We start from the raw sequence: 18273 nt of genomic DNA on the forward strand, positions 1-18273 counted from the left end.
CTCTGAGCTTGTCTTATTCTGTTCCTTTCATGCTCTTCCATCTACTCTGGCGGGCACAGCCTTGTCCTTTGCTGTCAGAGTATCTGCATATCTACCATATTTGCCAGCAATTTTTTTTCCCAGGTTTTCAGCCCTTGCATATTAGCCTGTTGTGTTGTAAATGGCAACCAAATGCTGAACTACTGTTTCCCTCCCCTTCAAAATGCAAAGAACTGCAGACCCTGTGCTCTGGGTTATCTAATGATTACATATATAAATATAACGATTAAATATTTTCAAAATAAAAACCAGTCGATGTGGAGAAAGCGACAGCAGCTTCAGCTGGGCCCAGAGCGAGGCACGAGGAGGCGTGTTCTGGAGCCAAGGCTTTCACTGCCATCATGCCCGGGTCCTAGTGCAAGGTATGATACGCTGTTTGGACAATTTAAACAATATACTGGAAAGACAGGGTGTCAGGATCAGAAGTGAGAGCCAATTTCACTCGCTCTCCTACGATAGTGACTGCTCTCTCTATGATGCCAATGCTATGAAGACTGCCCCTGCTGCTGTGCTCCGTGCAGTCTGGATAGACTTCGGCCTACTCCAGACTGCTCTAGGGTTTGGATCAAAGGACTCATTTTAGTTGAGAATGTTGTTGCTTGCTTCTATTGTTTGCCTGATTTATGGTTTTCCCCCCTTCTCTGCACATTGGGAGTTAGTCTTTATTTTTTTTAAATTGGGTTCTTTCAGGTTTCTTGCCTTGCGGCTGCCTGTAAGCAAATAAATCTCAAGGTTGTATAATTTATACATTCTTTGATAATAAATGTACTTTGAACTTTGTACTATGTGTATAAAGTAAGGAATGGTTTCCTCATTGTTTCACATCTGCAAACAGTAGCTGAGATTGTTCTGGTCTTGTAAATAATGAAGCCTCTGAATGGAGCTGGACTTCATTTCCCTGTATACACGTCTTCACGTTCTAATGACTTTTTCTAAATATTTACTTAACTTGCTTGTAATTATGAAATTATTACCCAGTCAAGCGTGCCTTTCAAAGAGAAAAAAAAATCAGCATTTGCGCCCAGTGAAGAATTTTCAATTTTATTCCATTGAATTAATTGGTGCAAAATGAACACCTTTTATTGGCAATACAGAATAAAACTCATAAATCAACATTGCTCAAGGCTGGAATGCAGTGGTGCCTATATCCTGGTATTTAACCAGAGAATTACTACGAGTTGCCAAAAACAGCATTCACAGTTCCATGAAAATTGCTATTGAAATGGTGTCCTGCCAAGAAGGTGGAAGGTAGCTGGTATATGGTTACAGTTTCCAAGGTCTATTTAACTATTTGTATGGAGAAAAGCAAAGTAACTGATTGAAGCAAATATTATTTGTGGCATTCTTTAGAATTCTATATTAAATAAAGCTTTCTGCATCATAGCCTGGCATGGAAACAGCAGTGCCCAAGAACAGAAAAGCCCACAAAGTAGTGAAATACGTCGCAGTCCATCACAGGAAAAGCTCTCCCCACCAGTGAGCACATCTACAAGGAGCGCTGCCCTAAGAAAGCAGCATCTACCATCAAGGGTCTCCACCATCCAGGCCATGCTCTCTTCTCGCTGCTACCATTGGGTAGGAGGTATAGAAGCCTCAGGACCCACACTACCAGGTTCAGGGACAGTTGTTACCCCTCAACCATCAGGCTCCTGAACCAACATGCATAACCTCACTCACCTCAACACTGGACTGATTCCAAAACCTATGGACTCACTTTCAAGGACTCTACATCTCATGTTCTCTTCTCTCTCTCTCTCTCTTTCTTCTTGTTATTTGCCTTTTTGTATTTGCACATTGGTTGTTTGTCAGTCTTCGTGTGTAGTTTTTCATTGATTCTATTGCATTCTTTGTTTTAATGTGACCTCCCACAAGAAAATGAATCTCAGGGTAGCATATGTTGACAAATGCGTACCCTGATAATAAATTTACTTTGAACTTTGAAAAAGACATACTCATTTTAGTATGATCATCTTTTCATTAATCCATTGAATTTCTGCTAAAAGTTAGACGTAGTTCAGATGACAAGTTTGATCAATGAACCTTGACAAGGTTATTCAAACTTAATTCTTACCCTCATCTAAAACCCAAATATGCACATGCACTGTACTAGTATAGTGAACAAGATCAGGAACCATGGATATACAGATCTGTTTTTTTTAAAATCAACAGGAATTGATTGTAGTGTCTGTTTTGTCAACTGTGGACTGAGTTTGAATTGGGACCTCTGTAGTTTGCAAATAAAGTAGGAAATGAGATTGTTCTTTAATGACAGCTCATTGTAGGTGATAACAAATAGAAAGCTTGCATATTCAACCTCTTATTCTTTAATGAATAGCCAAAAATCTATCCCAGAATGTTCGATAGCTCTGACACTGGAGTTCAGAAGAATGAGGGGAGATCTCATTGAAACCTATTGAATATTGAAAGACTTAGATAGAATGGACATCAGAGGATTTTTTAAACTAGAGTTGGGGAATTTAGGTCCAGAGGGCACAGCCTCAGAATAAAAGGATGTCCCTTTAGAACAGAAATGAGGAGGAAGTTCTTTAGCCGCAGGGTGGCGAGTTTGTAGAATTCATTGCCACAATATAGCCATGGAGGCCAAGCCATTGGGTACATTTCAAGCAGATTATTGATAGGTACTTAATAAATTAGAGGGTCAAAGGTTTTGGGAAAAGGCAGGAGAATGGGATTGAGAGAGAATATATTAGCCATTATCAAATGGAGGTGTAGACCCAATGGGCTGAATGGCCTTATACTGTCCCTATGTCCAAAGGTCTTACGTCACTCTGCGCACATCTCTAAACTCCATGAAAGCATCATTTTAAGCATCTAACCCACACTATGTCTGACTGGTCCCTTATTAGCTTCCAAATATTCAAACTGCCAGACTATTTTCAATCTTTCTCCTGGGAAGCTTATGATTGTATTATTTTGTACTCTTGTTAAAATTCAGTCGGCTTTCTGTGGTGCCAGAATACTGAACCTTATCAGTAAGACTACATAAAGGGTTTAACAGTAACTCAACAATCGCTAAGATCCGTTTGTGCACTGGCTCCTGTCGGTACTGTAGTACAATAATGCACGCACAAATCTTGTGCTGGAGTGGTCAGTCCAACGTTAAGGAAACATAACTAGGAACTTTCTCAATGATAAATGAAGGTGGCCCCAAGTCAATAATGGTAAAATTTAAAGAAGGTTAGAGAGACATGAAGCATCAGATTTAAGCAGTAGCATATACCCTGTCAGACAAATTCTTCCAGAACATAGAACATAACAGCTCAATACATTTGCCCCTACACCTCCTCCCTCACTACCATTCAGGGCCACAAACAGTCCTTCCAGGTGAGGCGACACTTCACCTGTGAGTCTGTTGGGATCACTTACTCGATCCAGTTCTCCCGGTGTGGCCTCCTGAATATCAGTGAGACCCGATGTAAATTGGGAGACCACTTTGCCAAGCACCTATGCTCTGTTCGCCAGAAAAAGCAGGCTCTCCCAAAGGCCACCCATTTCAATTCTACTTCCCATCCCCACTCCAGCCTGTCAGTCCATGGCCTCCTCTACCGTCGCGATGAGGCCACACTCAGATTGGAGGACCATCACCTTATATTCTGTCTGGGTAGCCTCCAGCCTCACGGCAGGAACATCAATTTTTTGAACGTCCTCCCTCCCTTCACCATTCCCTACTCCTGTTTCTTTCTCTCACCTTATTTCCTTACCTGCCCATCAACTCCCTCTTTTGTTCCTCTCCCTTCCCTTTCTTCCATGACCTTCTGCCCTCTCCTATCAGATTCCCCTTCTCCAGCCCGTCTCTTTCTCTAATCAACTTCCCAGCTCTTTACTTCACCCCTCCCGTTCTCCCAGTTTCACCTATCACCTACCACCTTGTACTTCTTCCTCCCCTTCCCCACCTTCTTGTTCTAACTTCTCATCTCTCTTTTCCAGTCCTGATGAAGGGCCTCGGCCCAAAATATCGACTGTCTTGCTCTTTTCCATAGATGCTGCCTGGCCTGCTGAGTTCCTCCAGCATTCTGTGTGTAGCACAATAGAGTTGTTGTTGTGCCGACCTGTAACCTAATCTAAGATCAATCTAATTCTTCCCTCCCACATAGCCCTCCAGGTTTCTATTATCTGTGTGCTCACCCAAGATTCTCTTAATTGTCCCTAATGTATCTGCCTCTATCACCACCCCTGGTTATTAGCAACAATTGAAGTCTCATCTGAGAGGTTTGGTGCCTCCATAGATTTAAGATGATTTACTTTCATTCTTCAGTACACAAGTGTAAAAACGTATGAATTGATTGCAGAATAACAAGACGATTGTCACTCTGGATCCACGACAGCGTGGAAAACACGGTAGATATATATATACTTAAGATTAGCTTGTATACATAGACTGATTGTATGACTATAAAGTGACACTTGGTGCAGGAAAGTCTGCACGTCAGATGAGTCTGACAGGAAATGATAAAGTAGTGATGGTGGGGTGGGTTAGTGGGTGGAGGTGTTGATCAGCCTGATGGCTTGGGGAAAGTAACTGTGTGTGAGTCTAGTGGTCCTGGTGTAGATGCTACGTAGCCTCTTCCCTGATGGAAGTGGGACAAACAATTCATAAACAGGGTGACTGGGATCCTTCATGATATTGCTGGACCTTTTCTGGCACCTTTCTATGTCCTTGTCTTTGATGCTGAGTAGGCTGGTGCCAGTGATGCATTGCATAACTGATAGGAGGTCTCATTCGTCCAAGCTGCCTCTGATGACACACTGTCAATGGAGGCATCCTTTTGCTCGAAAGGGGAAGATGCTGGGAGTGGAAAATCTGCAACAAGCAGAAGTGAGACTTCAAAAGCTGTCAAAAAGGGAATTAACACTGGAGTCCACATCACAGGGTCTCAGTTAACAGCTGTGAATATTGAAAATATAAATGTGCATTTTTAACAATGTTCCATTTTCATTTAAATAGAAATTGGAAGACCACAGTCAGTACAGATCAGAAATCTCAGAGTCATAGAACACTTACAGCACAGAACCAGGCCCTTTGGCCCATCTAGTCCATGCCAAACTATTAATCTGCCTAATCCTATCAACCCGTACCTGGACCATAGTCTCCATACCCCTCCCATCCATGTACCTATCCAAGTTTCTCGTCAATGTTGAAATTGAACCAACGTCCACACTAGTGCTGGCAACTTGTTCCACACTCTTATTAAGGGGAATGAAGAAATTCTCCTCTAAACATTTCATCTTTCACCCTTAACTCATGACTTCTAGTTCTAGTCTCATCCATCCTCAGTGAAAAAAGCCTGCTTGCACTTATCCTATTTATACTCTTCAATCTTGTACAGCACAATCAAATCTCCTCTCAATCTTCTATGTTCTGGGTAATAAAGTCCTAACCGATTCAACCTTTCCCTATAACTCAGGTCCTCAAGTCCTGGCAACATCCTCATAAATTTTCCCTGCACTCTTTCAATCTTATTGACATCTTTCCTGTAAGTAAGTAACCAAAACTGCACACAATAATTTAAATTAGGCCTCACCAACATCTTATACAACTTCAAAATAAAATCACAACTCCTGTACTCAGTACCTTGATTTAAGAAGCCAAGAAGCTCTCTTTATGACTCGATCTACCTGTGATGCCACTTTCAAATTGTGAATCTGTATTCCCAGATCTCTCTGTTCTGCTATACTCAATGCCCTAACTCTCACTGTGCAAGTCCAATGCTGGTTTGTCCTCCCAAATTGTAACACCTTACACATGTCTGCATTATATTCCATCTGCCAGTTTTCAGCCAATTTTCCTGACTGTTTCAGATCCTGATGCAACCTTAGATAGTCTTTCTCGCTGTCTACTACACCCCCAATCTTGGTGTCGTCTGTAAATCTCCTCCTTGCTGAAAATCAACACAGGCCTACCTCAAGGATGAATGTTCAGCTCACTGCCCTACTCCCTCTACACCTACGTCTCTGTCTACACACAGCTCAAACACCATTTATAAACTCACTGATAACACAGCCGTTGCTGGCAGAGACTCAGATGGTAATGAGGAGGTGCACGGGAGTGAGATAGATCAGCTGGTTCAGGGGAGTGCACTCAACATCAGTAAGACGAAGGATATGATTGCAGACTTCAGCAAGGGGAGATCAGGAGAGGACACACGTCTGTCCCCTCTGAGGGGTCAGCACTGAAAAGAGTGAGCAGCTTTAAGTTCTTGCGTGTCAACATCTCTGAAGATCTAACCTGGGACCAACATATAGATGCATTCAGAAGAGGGCATGCCTTTGGCTATATTTCACTGGGAGTTCGAGGAGATTTGGTATGTCACAAAGACTCTTGCAGGTTTCTACAGAAGTTATGGTGGGGAGCATTTTGACTGTTTGCATCACAACCTGATATGGAAGCTCCATTGCACAGGATCAGTAAAATCAACAGAGGGTTGGGGACTGAAGTATCTCGATCACAAACACAACATTTCCATCAATGAGAACATCTTCAAAAGCTGTTCCTCAAGATGGCAACTTCCATCAGTGAGGACAAACCATCTTGGGCATGACCTCTTCTCATCACTACCATTGGAGAGGAGATACAGGAACCTGAAGTCCCAATGTTTTAAGAACAGCTTCTTCCCTTAAGCCATCATATTTCTAAATGGTCCATGAACACTACCTAATTATCAAAACACAAAATGCTAGAGGAACTCAGCAGGTCAGGGAGCATCCATGGAAAAGCAAACAGTCGATGTTTCGGGTCAAGACCCTTCTTCAGGACTGAGAAGGAAGTGGGCAGATGCCTGAATAAAAAGGTGGGGGGAGGGCAAAGAGGCAAGCTGGAAGCTGATAGGAAAGGTCAAGGGATGGCTAAGAAAGAATCTGATAAGAAAGGAGAGTGGACAATCGGGGAAAGGGAAGGAGGAGAGGACTCAGGGGAAATAATAGGCAAGTGAGAAGTAAAACGTCAGAGTAGGGAATAGGGAGATGGGGGGGGGGTGGAATTTGTTCACCAGAAAGAGAAATCGATACGCAAGCCATCGGGTTGTAGGGTAACCAGAGGGAATATAAGGTGTTGCTCCTCTGTAACACCCTGGGAAAGGTTTCACTGCTAGGATGAAGAACTGGGCTGAGAAGTGGCAGATGGACTTCAACCCAGCTAAGTGTGAAGTGGTTCATTTTGGTAGGTCCAATTTGAAGACAATATAGCATAAATGGTAAGACTCTTGGTAGTGTGGAGGACCTGAGAGATCTTGGGGTCCGTGTTGATCGGACACTCAAAGTTGCCGCACAGGTTGACAATGTTGTTAAGAAGGCGTATGGTGTGTCGACATTCATCAACCGTGGGATTGAGTTCAAGAGCCATGAGGTAATGTTACATCTAAACAAGACCTTAGTCAGACCCCACTTGGAGTACTGTGTTCAGTTCTGGTCACCTCACTACAGGAAGGATGTGGATACTATAGAGACAGCGCAGAGGACATTTACAAGAATGTTGCCTGGATTGGAGAGTGTGCCTTATGAGAATAAGTTGAGTGAACTTGTCTTTTTCTCCTTGGAGCGACGGAGGATGAGAGGTGACCTGACAGAGGTGTATAAGATGATGAGGGGCTTGTGGATAGCCAGAGACTTTTTCCCAGGGCTGAAATGGCTAACACAAGGGGGTCATAGTTTTAAGGTGCTTGGAAATAGATACCGAAGGGATGAAGCTTTTCACAAAGAGAGTGGCGGGTGCGTGGAATGTATTGCCGGCGGTGGTAGTGGAAGCGGATGCGGATAAAATAGGGTCTTTTAAGAGCCTCTTAGATAGGTACATGGAGCTTAGAAAAACAGAGGGCTATGCGCTAAGGAAATTCTAGGCAATTTCTAGAGTAGGTTACATGGTCGGCCCAACATTGTGGGCTGAAGTGCCTGTAATGTGCTGTAAATTTCTACGTTTCTATGTTGTCTAGATGTAAAGGTCTTTCTGTAGAAGCAGTGTTTGGGTCATAGCAGAGATAACGGGTGCTTCAGAACATGAGCTGGGTCTTTTGTTCAGTAGGAGGTGAAGAGAGAAGGTACTGGAGAGAACCAGTCATAGGATATGACCCGGAGGGGGACAGTGATTCGATGGAGCCAGGCACCGAGATTGACTGAGGATCAGTGAATATGAATTTTGGGACGAGTTGAGCTCCAACTTGTGCACATTTGACTGTTTAATTATAATGGGCTCTTTTTGTTTTTTTTTGTCCTTTACTTTCGTCCTTTAGATTAGATTAGATTATGAAGACACACAGTCCTCTTTTATTGTCATGCATTAAGAAATGATACAATATTTCCTCCGGAGTGATATCATAAAACACAGGACAGACCAAGACTGAAAAATCTGACAAAACCACATAATTATAACATATTGTTACAACAGTGCAACAATACCATGACTTGATGAAGAAGTCCATGAGCACAGTAAAAGTTCAAAGTCTCTCAAATGCCCCACATCTCACGCAGACGGGAGCCATGCCAAACCACAATCCATCTCTGAGTCATCCGAAAACATTGAGCCTCCGAATCAGCTCTCCGACACCAAGTACTGAGCGCCATCTCTGTCCGAACGATTCGACCTCAATCTCGGTCGCCAACAGCAAGCGAAGCCGGGGAGTTTGAGGCCTTCCCTCCGGAAGATTCCCGACTGCGTAGTAATGACAGCAGCGAACGAGCATTTCAGAAATTTCTCCAGATGTTCCTCTGTGCTTTTACGTCAGTCTCCATCAAATCAGAATTGTCCACGGCCCCTATTTAACGGATACGATATCATTTTTCACCGGAGGGCTGCGCACGCGTGGCGCGCTGCTCTCTCTCCTCCCCCCACCGAGATTCATAAAGTTAAGATTCATAAACATACTTCCTTTAATTGTATGCAGTGTGCTGTCTGCTTCTTGGCAGTGAGTTGTAACAGGGTGGCAAATTACACAGCGTCCACACAAACCAGGGATTGGGGTGGGAGAACGTCTCAATCTCACGGGTTTGGTGGGACCAGAGTGTGTCTTCCCTAGATTTACCCAGCGGGGCTTCACCTCCACCCTGAGAGTGGCCTCATTTCGGCACAATCTACCTCATTGTTCATTATCTGCAGACCATCCCGATTCAAAGTCTCCCAAAATAGCACAAAAGCAACAGAAAAAGGTGCAACCAGGAACTACGGTCCAATCCACGAACTGCAGAGCCAGAACTTCAGTACCATCCTCCAACAGCACCAAGGGAGAGAAAGAGAGAGACTATTCAAATGCAGGGCCCTTCCCTCAGGAGCAGCGAGTGAGAGGGAGAAAGAAACTGACAGCTTCCTGCAGCAGCAGCGAGCAAGAGGCTGGTGGGCAGCGCTGAGCACTCACTCGCCTTCTGCACTTGCCTCAATGTTTTCAATCTTCCTCAATGCTTTAAACAGTGAGATCGGCAAGAAGTTAAGTTGATCATGGCCTCATGTCCCATCTCCAGGCCTCCTGGCCTCGAGGCCACTCGCCTCTCGGAACTTTCTCGGAGACAGCAAACCATCGGATCGCTCAAATGGCCTGTAAACACACCATCAAACGGTACAGCACAGGCTCCAACAGTACCACAACCACATTTAAGAGAAAAACAAGACATAAAAGAAGTGAAAGAAACAATTTTGTGGACTATCTGGAGAAGGTCGCCCATGATAGCATTGTTCGCTGGCACCATCTTTTTCTGCTATTTATTTATATTATAAATTATTATAATTTTCATGCCTTCTGCTGCAAAGCAACAAACCTCACATCACACAAATCAGTGATAATAAACCCAATTTTGATTTGCTACTTATCTCAGTGAGCAGCAACACAAAGGAGTATTTGGACACAAACCCAGAGACTCTAAAGCTCCAGAATACCACTTGTTAGATTATCTGTTACAGAAACACTTTAAAATTTTGAACAATGACCAACCATCCATCACGTTAAAGATTGGCTTGCTCTTTACCGGTGCTGATTAAGTTCAAAATTCAAAGTAAATTTATTATCAAAGTAGGTATACTGTATGTCACTATGTACAACCCTGAGATTCATTATCATGTTATATCATCTGTCACAGAAGGACTTCAACATTTCCAACAATGCCCAACTGTCCATTATGTTAAAGATAGGCTCGCTCTTTACAGGTGCTGATTAAGTTACTCTGAATTCCTAACTCTGCTTTGTTTTGTTTTAAGAATTTCTAACATATGGAGCTTTTATTTCTGTTTGAGAAACTTACTATTTTTGTATCAGTTTTTTGTGGTCAGGTTTGTGTATTTTGAGCCAGTAGCTCTTTGGTGATAGCAATCAGATTCAGATTTATTTCAGATTCATTTATTTATTTATCACATTTGCACAGGAACTAGCAGTGAAATTTACATTAATGAGTTTGTATTAACAATCAGCACCTCCCAAGGATGAGCTGGGGGCAGCCCACTGATGTAGCCACATATTGCAGCATCAACATTACATGCCCACGAAGAGGACCACAACCTTGTCATTGGGTTTGAGGCTTGCATGCCCCAATGACCCAGAGAGCTAGGTTGGCTGGAGTCAGGGCTTTATGCTTTGGCTCTTGGTAGGGTCACCCATGCCAAACAGGTCAAATGGTAGAGGCCAGACCAAGAGTGGCCCACCAGTGCTCCAGGTTCAAGGGTTCAGCTCTGACTGGTAAAACAAAATTGTTACGGAAGCAGCAATGAATAATCTTTTCACATCTGACTGTGACAGCATTCCCTAGTTTCCACCCGGGACTTGCGTGTCTGAGAGTAGTGAAAACCAAGAGGAAGGACTGACATAATGAAGGAAGCCCTGAACACCACTACAGATGTAGGATCTTCATTGCTGTTCTAAGTGCCAGGGGCGTAATAGGCAGTATGTAAATGTCTTTGGAAGAACAACACAGAACAGCACTAGACAACAACAGCCAAACAAGCTCGTTTTGCCAGTCACAGATGAAAACCTTGAAAGACCACAGGAATTTCAGAGGCAGCACTTCCAAAATACAGCCTACAAGTTAGAATGCAGTGTGCAGTTAAAATGCATTTTCCATTAAGGGGGTGAAACGAGATACCTGGGTTCTTTTGTATCAATATTTTTGATTGCGTACAGAACCATTTGGAGAATTGCATGCTGAATTATACTGCTTTATCCCAGAAATGACCATGATTGGACACAGAAACACAATGACACGAAGAGTGATAGTGCTGTGGATAGTGCAGTGTTGTCATATAAAGGGCCATTGATAGTAAGCAGAGCTGAGCTGAGAAGTGGCAGATGCAGTTCAAACCAGAAAAGTGTGAAGTGATACACTTTGCAGGGTCAATATTGAAAACACAGTACAGGGTTAGTGGCAGTATTCTTAGCAGTGTGGACGAATAGAGGAATCTTGGGATGCATGTCCATTGATCTGTCAAAGTTGCCACGCAATTTGTTAAGGTGCTTAATAAGGCATATGTTGTGTCTGCCTTCATTAATTGGGGAGGATTGAGTTCAAGAGCCATGAGGTAATGTTGCAGCTCTATAAAACCCTGGTTAGACCACACTTGGAATACTCTGTTCTGTTCAGTTCTGGTCATCTCATTATAGGAAGAATGTGGAATCTTTAGAGAGGGTGCAAAGGAGATTTACAAGAATGCTGTTTGGATTAGAGAGCATGTCTTATGAGAATAAGTTGAGCAAGATAGAGGTTTCCTCTTTGGAGTGAAGGAGATGAAAGGTGACTTAATAGAGGTGAATAAGATGATAAGAGGCATAGATTGATTGGACAGCCAGTGCCTTTTTTCTAGTGAGGAAATGGTTAATACAAGAGGACATAATTTTAAGGTGAATGGATGAAGGTATGGGGGGGAATGAGAGAGGTTTCTTTTTTTTTTTTTTTTTACACAGAGAGTGATGGGTGCACGGAACGTATTGCCAGATTGGTGGAAGAGACAACTACATAACAGACAGTTAAGAGATTCTTAGATTGGCTCGTGGATGGAAGGAAATTGGGAGCTATGTGGGAAGGAAGGGTTAGATTGATCTTGGAGCATATTAAAGGATTGACACAACATCATGCTGAGGATGTTCTACGAGTCTGTGGTGGCCAGTGCGATCATGTTTGCTGTTGTGTGCTGGGGCAGCAGGCTGAGGGTAGCAGACACCAACAGAATCAACAAACTCATTCGTAAGGCCAGTGATGTTGTGGGGATGGAACCGGACTCTCTAACGGTGGTGTCTGAAAAAGAGGATGTTGTCTAAGTTGCATGCCATCTTGGTCAATGTCTCCCACCCACTACATAATGTACTGGGTGGGCACAGGAGTACATTCAGACAGAGACTCATTCCTCCAAGATGCAGCACAGAGCGTCATAGGAAGTCATTCCTGCCTGTGGCCATCAAACTTTACAACTCCTCCCTTGGAGGGTCAGACACCCTGAGCCGATAGGCTGGTCCTGGACTTATTTCCTGGCATAATTTACATATTACTATTTAATTATTTATGGTTTTATTACTATTTATTATTTATGGTGTAACTGTAATGAAAACCAATTTCCCCCGGAATCAATAAAGTATGACTATGTGCCAAGTGTCTGAATGGTGCTGTGCTGTTTTATGTTCTTTGAAATGAAACAGGAAAGACTGGAAAGGCTCAGTGGGGATAGGTGACATCCACGGAGAGAGAAGAATTAATGTCTTGGGTCAAAGAGGTTTGGCTGTGATATCAGTCTGAAACATCATCTCTGCGTTTCTCTCCCCACACGTGCTGTCCGATCTGTTGAGAATTCTCAGCATTCTCTGGCTGTACCTTAGATTTCCAGCAGCTGCGGAAATTTCCTCGTGTATCATTGCTGCCCTATCCCTGTTTATGCAGTGAAGCAACAAACTGCAATTCCACTGGGAAAAATTACATACTCTCCCCATCATCGAGAGCGATTTCAGGAGCCAGTGACTCAAGAAGGCCGCACCCTTCATAAGGACTCCCACCACCCAGGACATGCTCTCTCCTCTGTATTACCATCAGAGAGGAGGTGCAAAAGTCTGATGACACACACTCAGTGTTTTAGGAACAGCTTCTTCCCCTCTGCCATCAGATCGCGGAACAGTCCATGAACCCATGAACACTAACTCACTAATCCTCTTTTGCACCATTTATTTTATTTATTATTGTGACATAGTGATTTTTTTGGGTGGCAGGGTGAAGAAATGTCTCTACCAAAGGAGGTGGAAGGCACTCCTTCCCTCTGCTAGCCTGCAGGTCACCCTGCGACAAGGTGCAGTCCCTGCTCAGCCCCACCCCTTCCCCCCACCGATCAGGGTCACGTGAAGCCGTGGAAGCAGGTGGTGGATGGTTGTATGTGCTGCTGGTACATATCACAGGTCCTGGTTATGCGACCACTGACACCAGGCAGACAATCTCTGAAGAGTATTGATAATAGGTGGGCTCACCTGTCTTGTAAAGACACTGCCCAGAAAAAGGCAATTGGAAACCACTTCTACAGAAAAATTTGCCAAGAACAATCATGGCTGTGGGACCAAGATCGCCCGCATCATATGACACGGTACATAATGATGATGATGATGAGTAATTTTGTATGTCTGCTGCCACCAAACAACAAATTTCACAACCTATACAGTATCAGTGATAATAAACCTGTTTTTTTTCCCCCCACTCACACCATGAGGATACAAACATCTCTCCCCATTGACCTGGCCAAGAAACAGAAAAGACAACAGAACTTGGTGGATACAGCCCAGTCCATCAAAGCAAAAGCCCTCCCTACCACAGAGCACATTTACATGGAACACTGCCACAAGGAAGCAACATCCTTCATCAAAGACCTCCACCATCCAACCAATGCTCTCTCCTTCCTACTACCATCAGGCAGGAGATACTGAAGCCTTAGGTCACCCACCACCAGACGCTTGAACCAGCATGGATAACTTCATTCACCACATCTCTGAACTGATTCCACAATCTACAGACTCGATTCAACAACTCTTTACAACTCATGTTCACGGTGGTATTGTTTATTTGCACAATTTGTCTTCTTTTGCACGTTGTTGTCTGTCAGTCATTGTTTATGTATAGCTTTTCGGTAACTCTATTGTATTTATTTTTCCTGCAAATGCCTGCAAGAAAATGAATCCAAAGGGAGTATAGTGCATGGGAGGTGGTGGTGGGGGGGGGGGAGCAGAATGTGTACAGGCTGGCAAGTGGCAGGTGGAACCAGGTGAGGGAGAAGGTGGATGGGAGGAGGGGTGAAGTGGGAGACCGGGAGGTGATAGGTCAGAAAGGTACAGGGCTGAGGAAGGAGGAATATGATAGGAGTGTGGATCATGGGAAAAAGGGAAGGAGGAGGGGAATATGTTACTCTGAGCAGAAAAATTGCACACAATACTTACAGGCATCAGTACTGCAGAAGACCCCGGCATGGTGGAATTGGGAAGGTTGCCAGGCATCGACCCTGGCATGGGCTGCCTTTGTCTGTTCTGAAGGTGGAGTAGTGAAGATAGAGATCCTGGTACAGGCCTGGAGGGACAAAGTTAAGTGCATCAGTAAACAATCTTCTAGAACAGAACAGCGAGTGAGAAAATAAAAGGTACAATTGCCTCATAAACACAGAAAATTCTGCAGCTGCTGGAAATCCAGAGCAACACACACAACACGCGGGGGAAATTCAGCAAATCCGGCAGCATCTTTGGAAATGAATAAACAGTTGATGTTTCAGGCTGAGATCCCTACCCTGACAAAAGGTCTCGGCACTGAAACGTCGACTGCTTATTCAGTACCATAAATGCTGCCTTACCTACAGAGTTCCTCCAGCATTTTGAATCAATTGCCTCATAATGCACTGCGCTCGTAAACTACAGCAGGAAGGGGCAAGGTTAAAGTCTTGAAGTGGATGGAACATGCTGACAACACATGACACATTCAACATTTTATTTTACAGCAGTAGTTATCAGGGCCAATCCTGCCATAAATAAGTAGGAGTTTAATTGATACATGTAGATCGGGATCACACAGTGAGATTAGGAGTCTGATTTAGCATTCAGCATTCTTTCAGAAATGTCCCAGAGGCTGGGAAACCTGGCAGTGATGGAAGCCAGAAACCTTACAAGTCTCTACAAGCACTTTGTAAAACTCCTGGAAGCTTTTCCCTCAACAGTGGTGGTTTTGCTTTCATATCCCCCACGATCACAATCATTAATCTCTCTTCTTCAGCTTCTGCATTTCTCAACTTTTATTGTTTATTTATTATTATTCCTTTGCTTTTTTTTGCTGTTTCTTTGTATTTACTGTGTATACCTGCAAGAAAATTAATCTCAGGGATGTATAGGATGGCATATGTGTACTTTGATAAATTCACTCAAAACTTTGGATTTTTTCGTGAGTGTCTCACACTTCAACCTGCCACTCTAGCAAGTTTAGGCTGCTGTTTAGTAAGGCAAGTAACAAGGTTAAAGCATCTAACCAAGTATCCTCTGTGCATGGTTAATAACATCAAAAGTATATCAAACCCCATGAAACACATTTGTTAAAGGAATATGAATATTCATTATGTTTCATTTTGAAAGTTTAACAAACTCATGACAACAAAAAAACATATCAAGGATTAACTTTATTCACCACACACATTTACACGCATTAGGAACTTACTATGATGTGTTGGTCAGGGTGCGACATGCAACAAGTACGACAACATTCAATAATTATAAAGAATGAGAATTATATTTTAAAAATTTAGAAGATAAAGTACAGATTTGGAATAAAATATGCATGAATACATAAATACCAACATGTATTTACAATGTAAACTGCATTATAAAAAGTGGTTTAAAGTGTGTACAGCAGTGCAGTGATGGAGTTAATAGGTGGGGGGGGGGATGTGGTGAGGAAGGCTTACTAGAATGTTTGCTCAGATTAACTGCCTTCTAATATTCCCTTGGAGGTCAGACACCCAGAGCCAATAGGCTGGTCCTGGACTTATTTCCTGGCATAATTTACATATTACTATTTAACTATTTATGGTTTTATTACTATGTAATTATTTATGGTGCAACTGTAACGAAAACCAATTTCCCCCGGGATCAATAAAGTATGACTATGACTATATGTTGTGAACTTCTTGTTTTTATAGCCCTATAGCACTTTACAGAAGGGAGCTTTTAGAAAAGGCTGTTTACAGGGGTGTCCTGAATGATTTTTGCACCCCACTTCTGAGTCCTAGATATATACAAGTCCTGCATATACCCGTAACATACCTATAGGTATAGATTTAAGATATACCTATATTAATTATTGCAACCTATTTGCATATAAAGAAACATTCCATCTATTTTTTTCTGATTTTTTTTAAAAACAGCTGCACGGACCAAACTTTGGTCTGAGCGGGACATTTTCACATGGCCTGAAGACAGCGCAGCACTTTAAATGTTTTTGCTAATATGCATACAATGAATATTTAGAGTGAATAGCTGTGTGGCGACAAAGGCTATTTACGCGGGAGTATTGCAGCCAGTTCAGGCCCGTGCCCCCTCGCTTCTTGGAGGGCGCAGGGACACAAAATTATAATTATTATTTACGATACACAGTTAACAGCCATAAATTCAGCAGAACAGAAATCTATTTGTTATCTATTTTTTTCATTTACGACACTTAATGTAAACTAGACACAACAGTTTAACCGTAGGTATTTCCACTGATCAGACATTCACTGAGTGGCTTCTTCCACAGGTTTCACAATCAACAAATCCTCCCACTATCTCACCGCCACTCTACACTGTAATATTTGCTTTACTCACCAGACGGATAAACAAGAACTTAGCTCTTACTGGTGAACTCAGTTAACACTGGAAATCCACAGGTTTTCATGAATATTCTTACATCACAGATGTATATTTTTTTCAGGTTTTCAACACTGACTTAAATGTCATGAAATATGTTGCTCTCCGACAGCAACAAGACATAAAATTACTGTAAGTTACAAAATACAATCTCTGACCCCCTACCACCAGGCAGGAGGTACTACAGCATTAGGACAAGAACTGTTAGACTGGGAAATAGATTCTTCCCCCATACCAAAAATCTACTCCCACCACCCAGATCTCATCACATATGAAGCGCCAGTAGCGTTATACGGTCCTGACGAAGGGTTTCGGCCCGAAATGTCGACTGTACCTCTTCCTAGAGATGCTGCCTGGCCTGCTGCGTTCACCAGCAACTTTGATGTGTGTTGCTTGAATTTCCAGCATCTGTAGAATTCCTCGTGTTTACAGCATTATACAGTTTACTTTTTAACCTGTGTTGTAAATGCAACTTATCATTTGTTAATTTACAAGTGGTAATATTACTTTATGTGTAATGTGCATGAGTTAAATGTACTGTGTTTGGAGGAACATTGGTGGTACACTTGCGTACCACTGAATGACAATAAACTGAACTTGACCTTATTTTCCAGCATCTGCAGGATCTCTTGTACTTATGTTGTGCTGGTGTTCACCATTGTGCTTTGGAAAAATATCTCTACCCTCTATAATAATAAAAAACAGTAAATACTGGAAATATTTAGATGACAGGCTGCATCAGATTACTACAAGTTAGTAGAGTGCAAAATAAAGGAATAATAAGGTAGTGTTCATGGAGGAGGGAGGAAGCAGTTCCTAGAATGTTAAGTGTGTGTTTTCAGGCTCCTGTACTTCCTCCCTGATGGCAGCAATGAGGAGAGGCAATGTTCTGGATAGTGAGGATCCTTAGCGAAGGATGCCGCCTTTCCCACGGCTCTCTCAAAGTTCTCCTGTAAGCTGAGGTGTACGGTTGCCTGTAATGTGATCACCATATTTCTTTGCCATGGATCCTTCCGCAGAAATACCTTTCCCTGCCTTCACAGCATGTAGAAGACAGCCACTTGCATATTTCTCAATCTTCATGGTCACCTTGTTCAGATTCAATTATTCATCACATGTGCAGGACTGTACAAAAGTCTTAGCCAAATATATAAAGCTATGATGCCCAAGACTTTTGCACAGTACTGCAGTAATTGTATGCATTGCACTGTACTGCTGCCACAAAGAAAAAAAATTCCATGACATAAGCAACACACATCAAAGTTGCTGGTGAACGCAGCAGGCCAGGCAGCACCTCTAGGAAGAGGTACAGTTGGCGTTTCGGGCCGAGACCCTTCGATGTGTGTTGCTTGAATTTCCAGCATCTGCAGAATTCCTCGTGTTTACGTTCCATGACATAACCTGA

The 18273-nt window shown here is 42.8% G+C and overlaps 1 protein-coding gene across 4 annotated transcripts in view; it reads right to left on the reverse strand.

Annotated features, from left to right (window-relative positions):
* creb5b (cAMP responsive element binding protein 5b) overlaps window positions 1-18273 on the reverse strand; it is a 371769-nt gene that overhangs the window by 157584 nt on the left and 195912 nt on the right. For all 4 annotated transcript variants that reach the window (XR_010020734.1, XM_063069535.1, XM_063069537.1 and 1 more), the window contains one exon: window positions 14427-14553. Coding sequence is in view for 3 of the 4 variants with exons in the window: in XM_063069535.1 (XP_062925605.1) it covers window positions 14427-14553 (127 nt within the window). In the remaining variant the exon portion in view is untranslated. The remainder of the gene's footprint in view (window positions 1-14426; window positions 14554-18273) is intronic.

Source organism: Mobula hypostoma, chromosome 17, assembly GCF_963921235.1.
Source record: "Mobula hypostoma chromosome 17, sMobHyp1.1, whole genome shotgun sequence".
NCBI lineage: Eukaryota > Metazoa > Chordata > Chondrichthyes > Myliobatiformes > Myliobatidae > Mobula > Mobula hypostoma.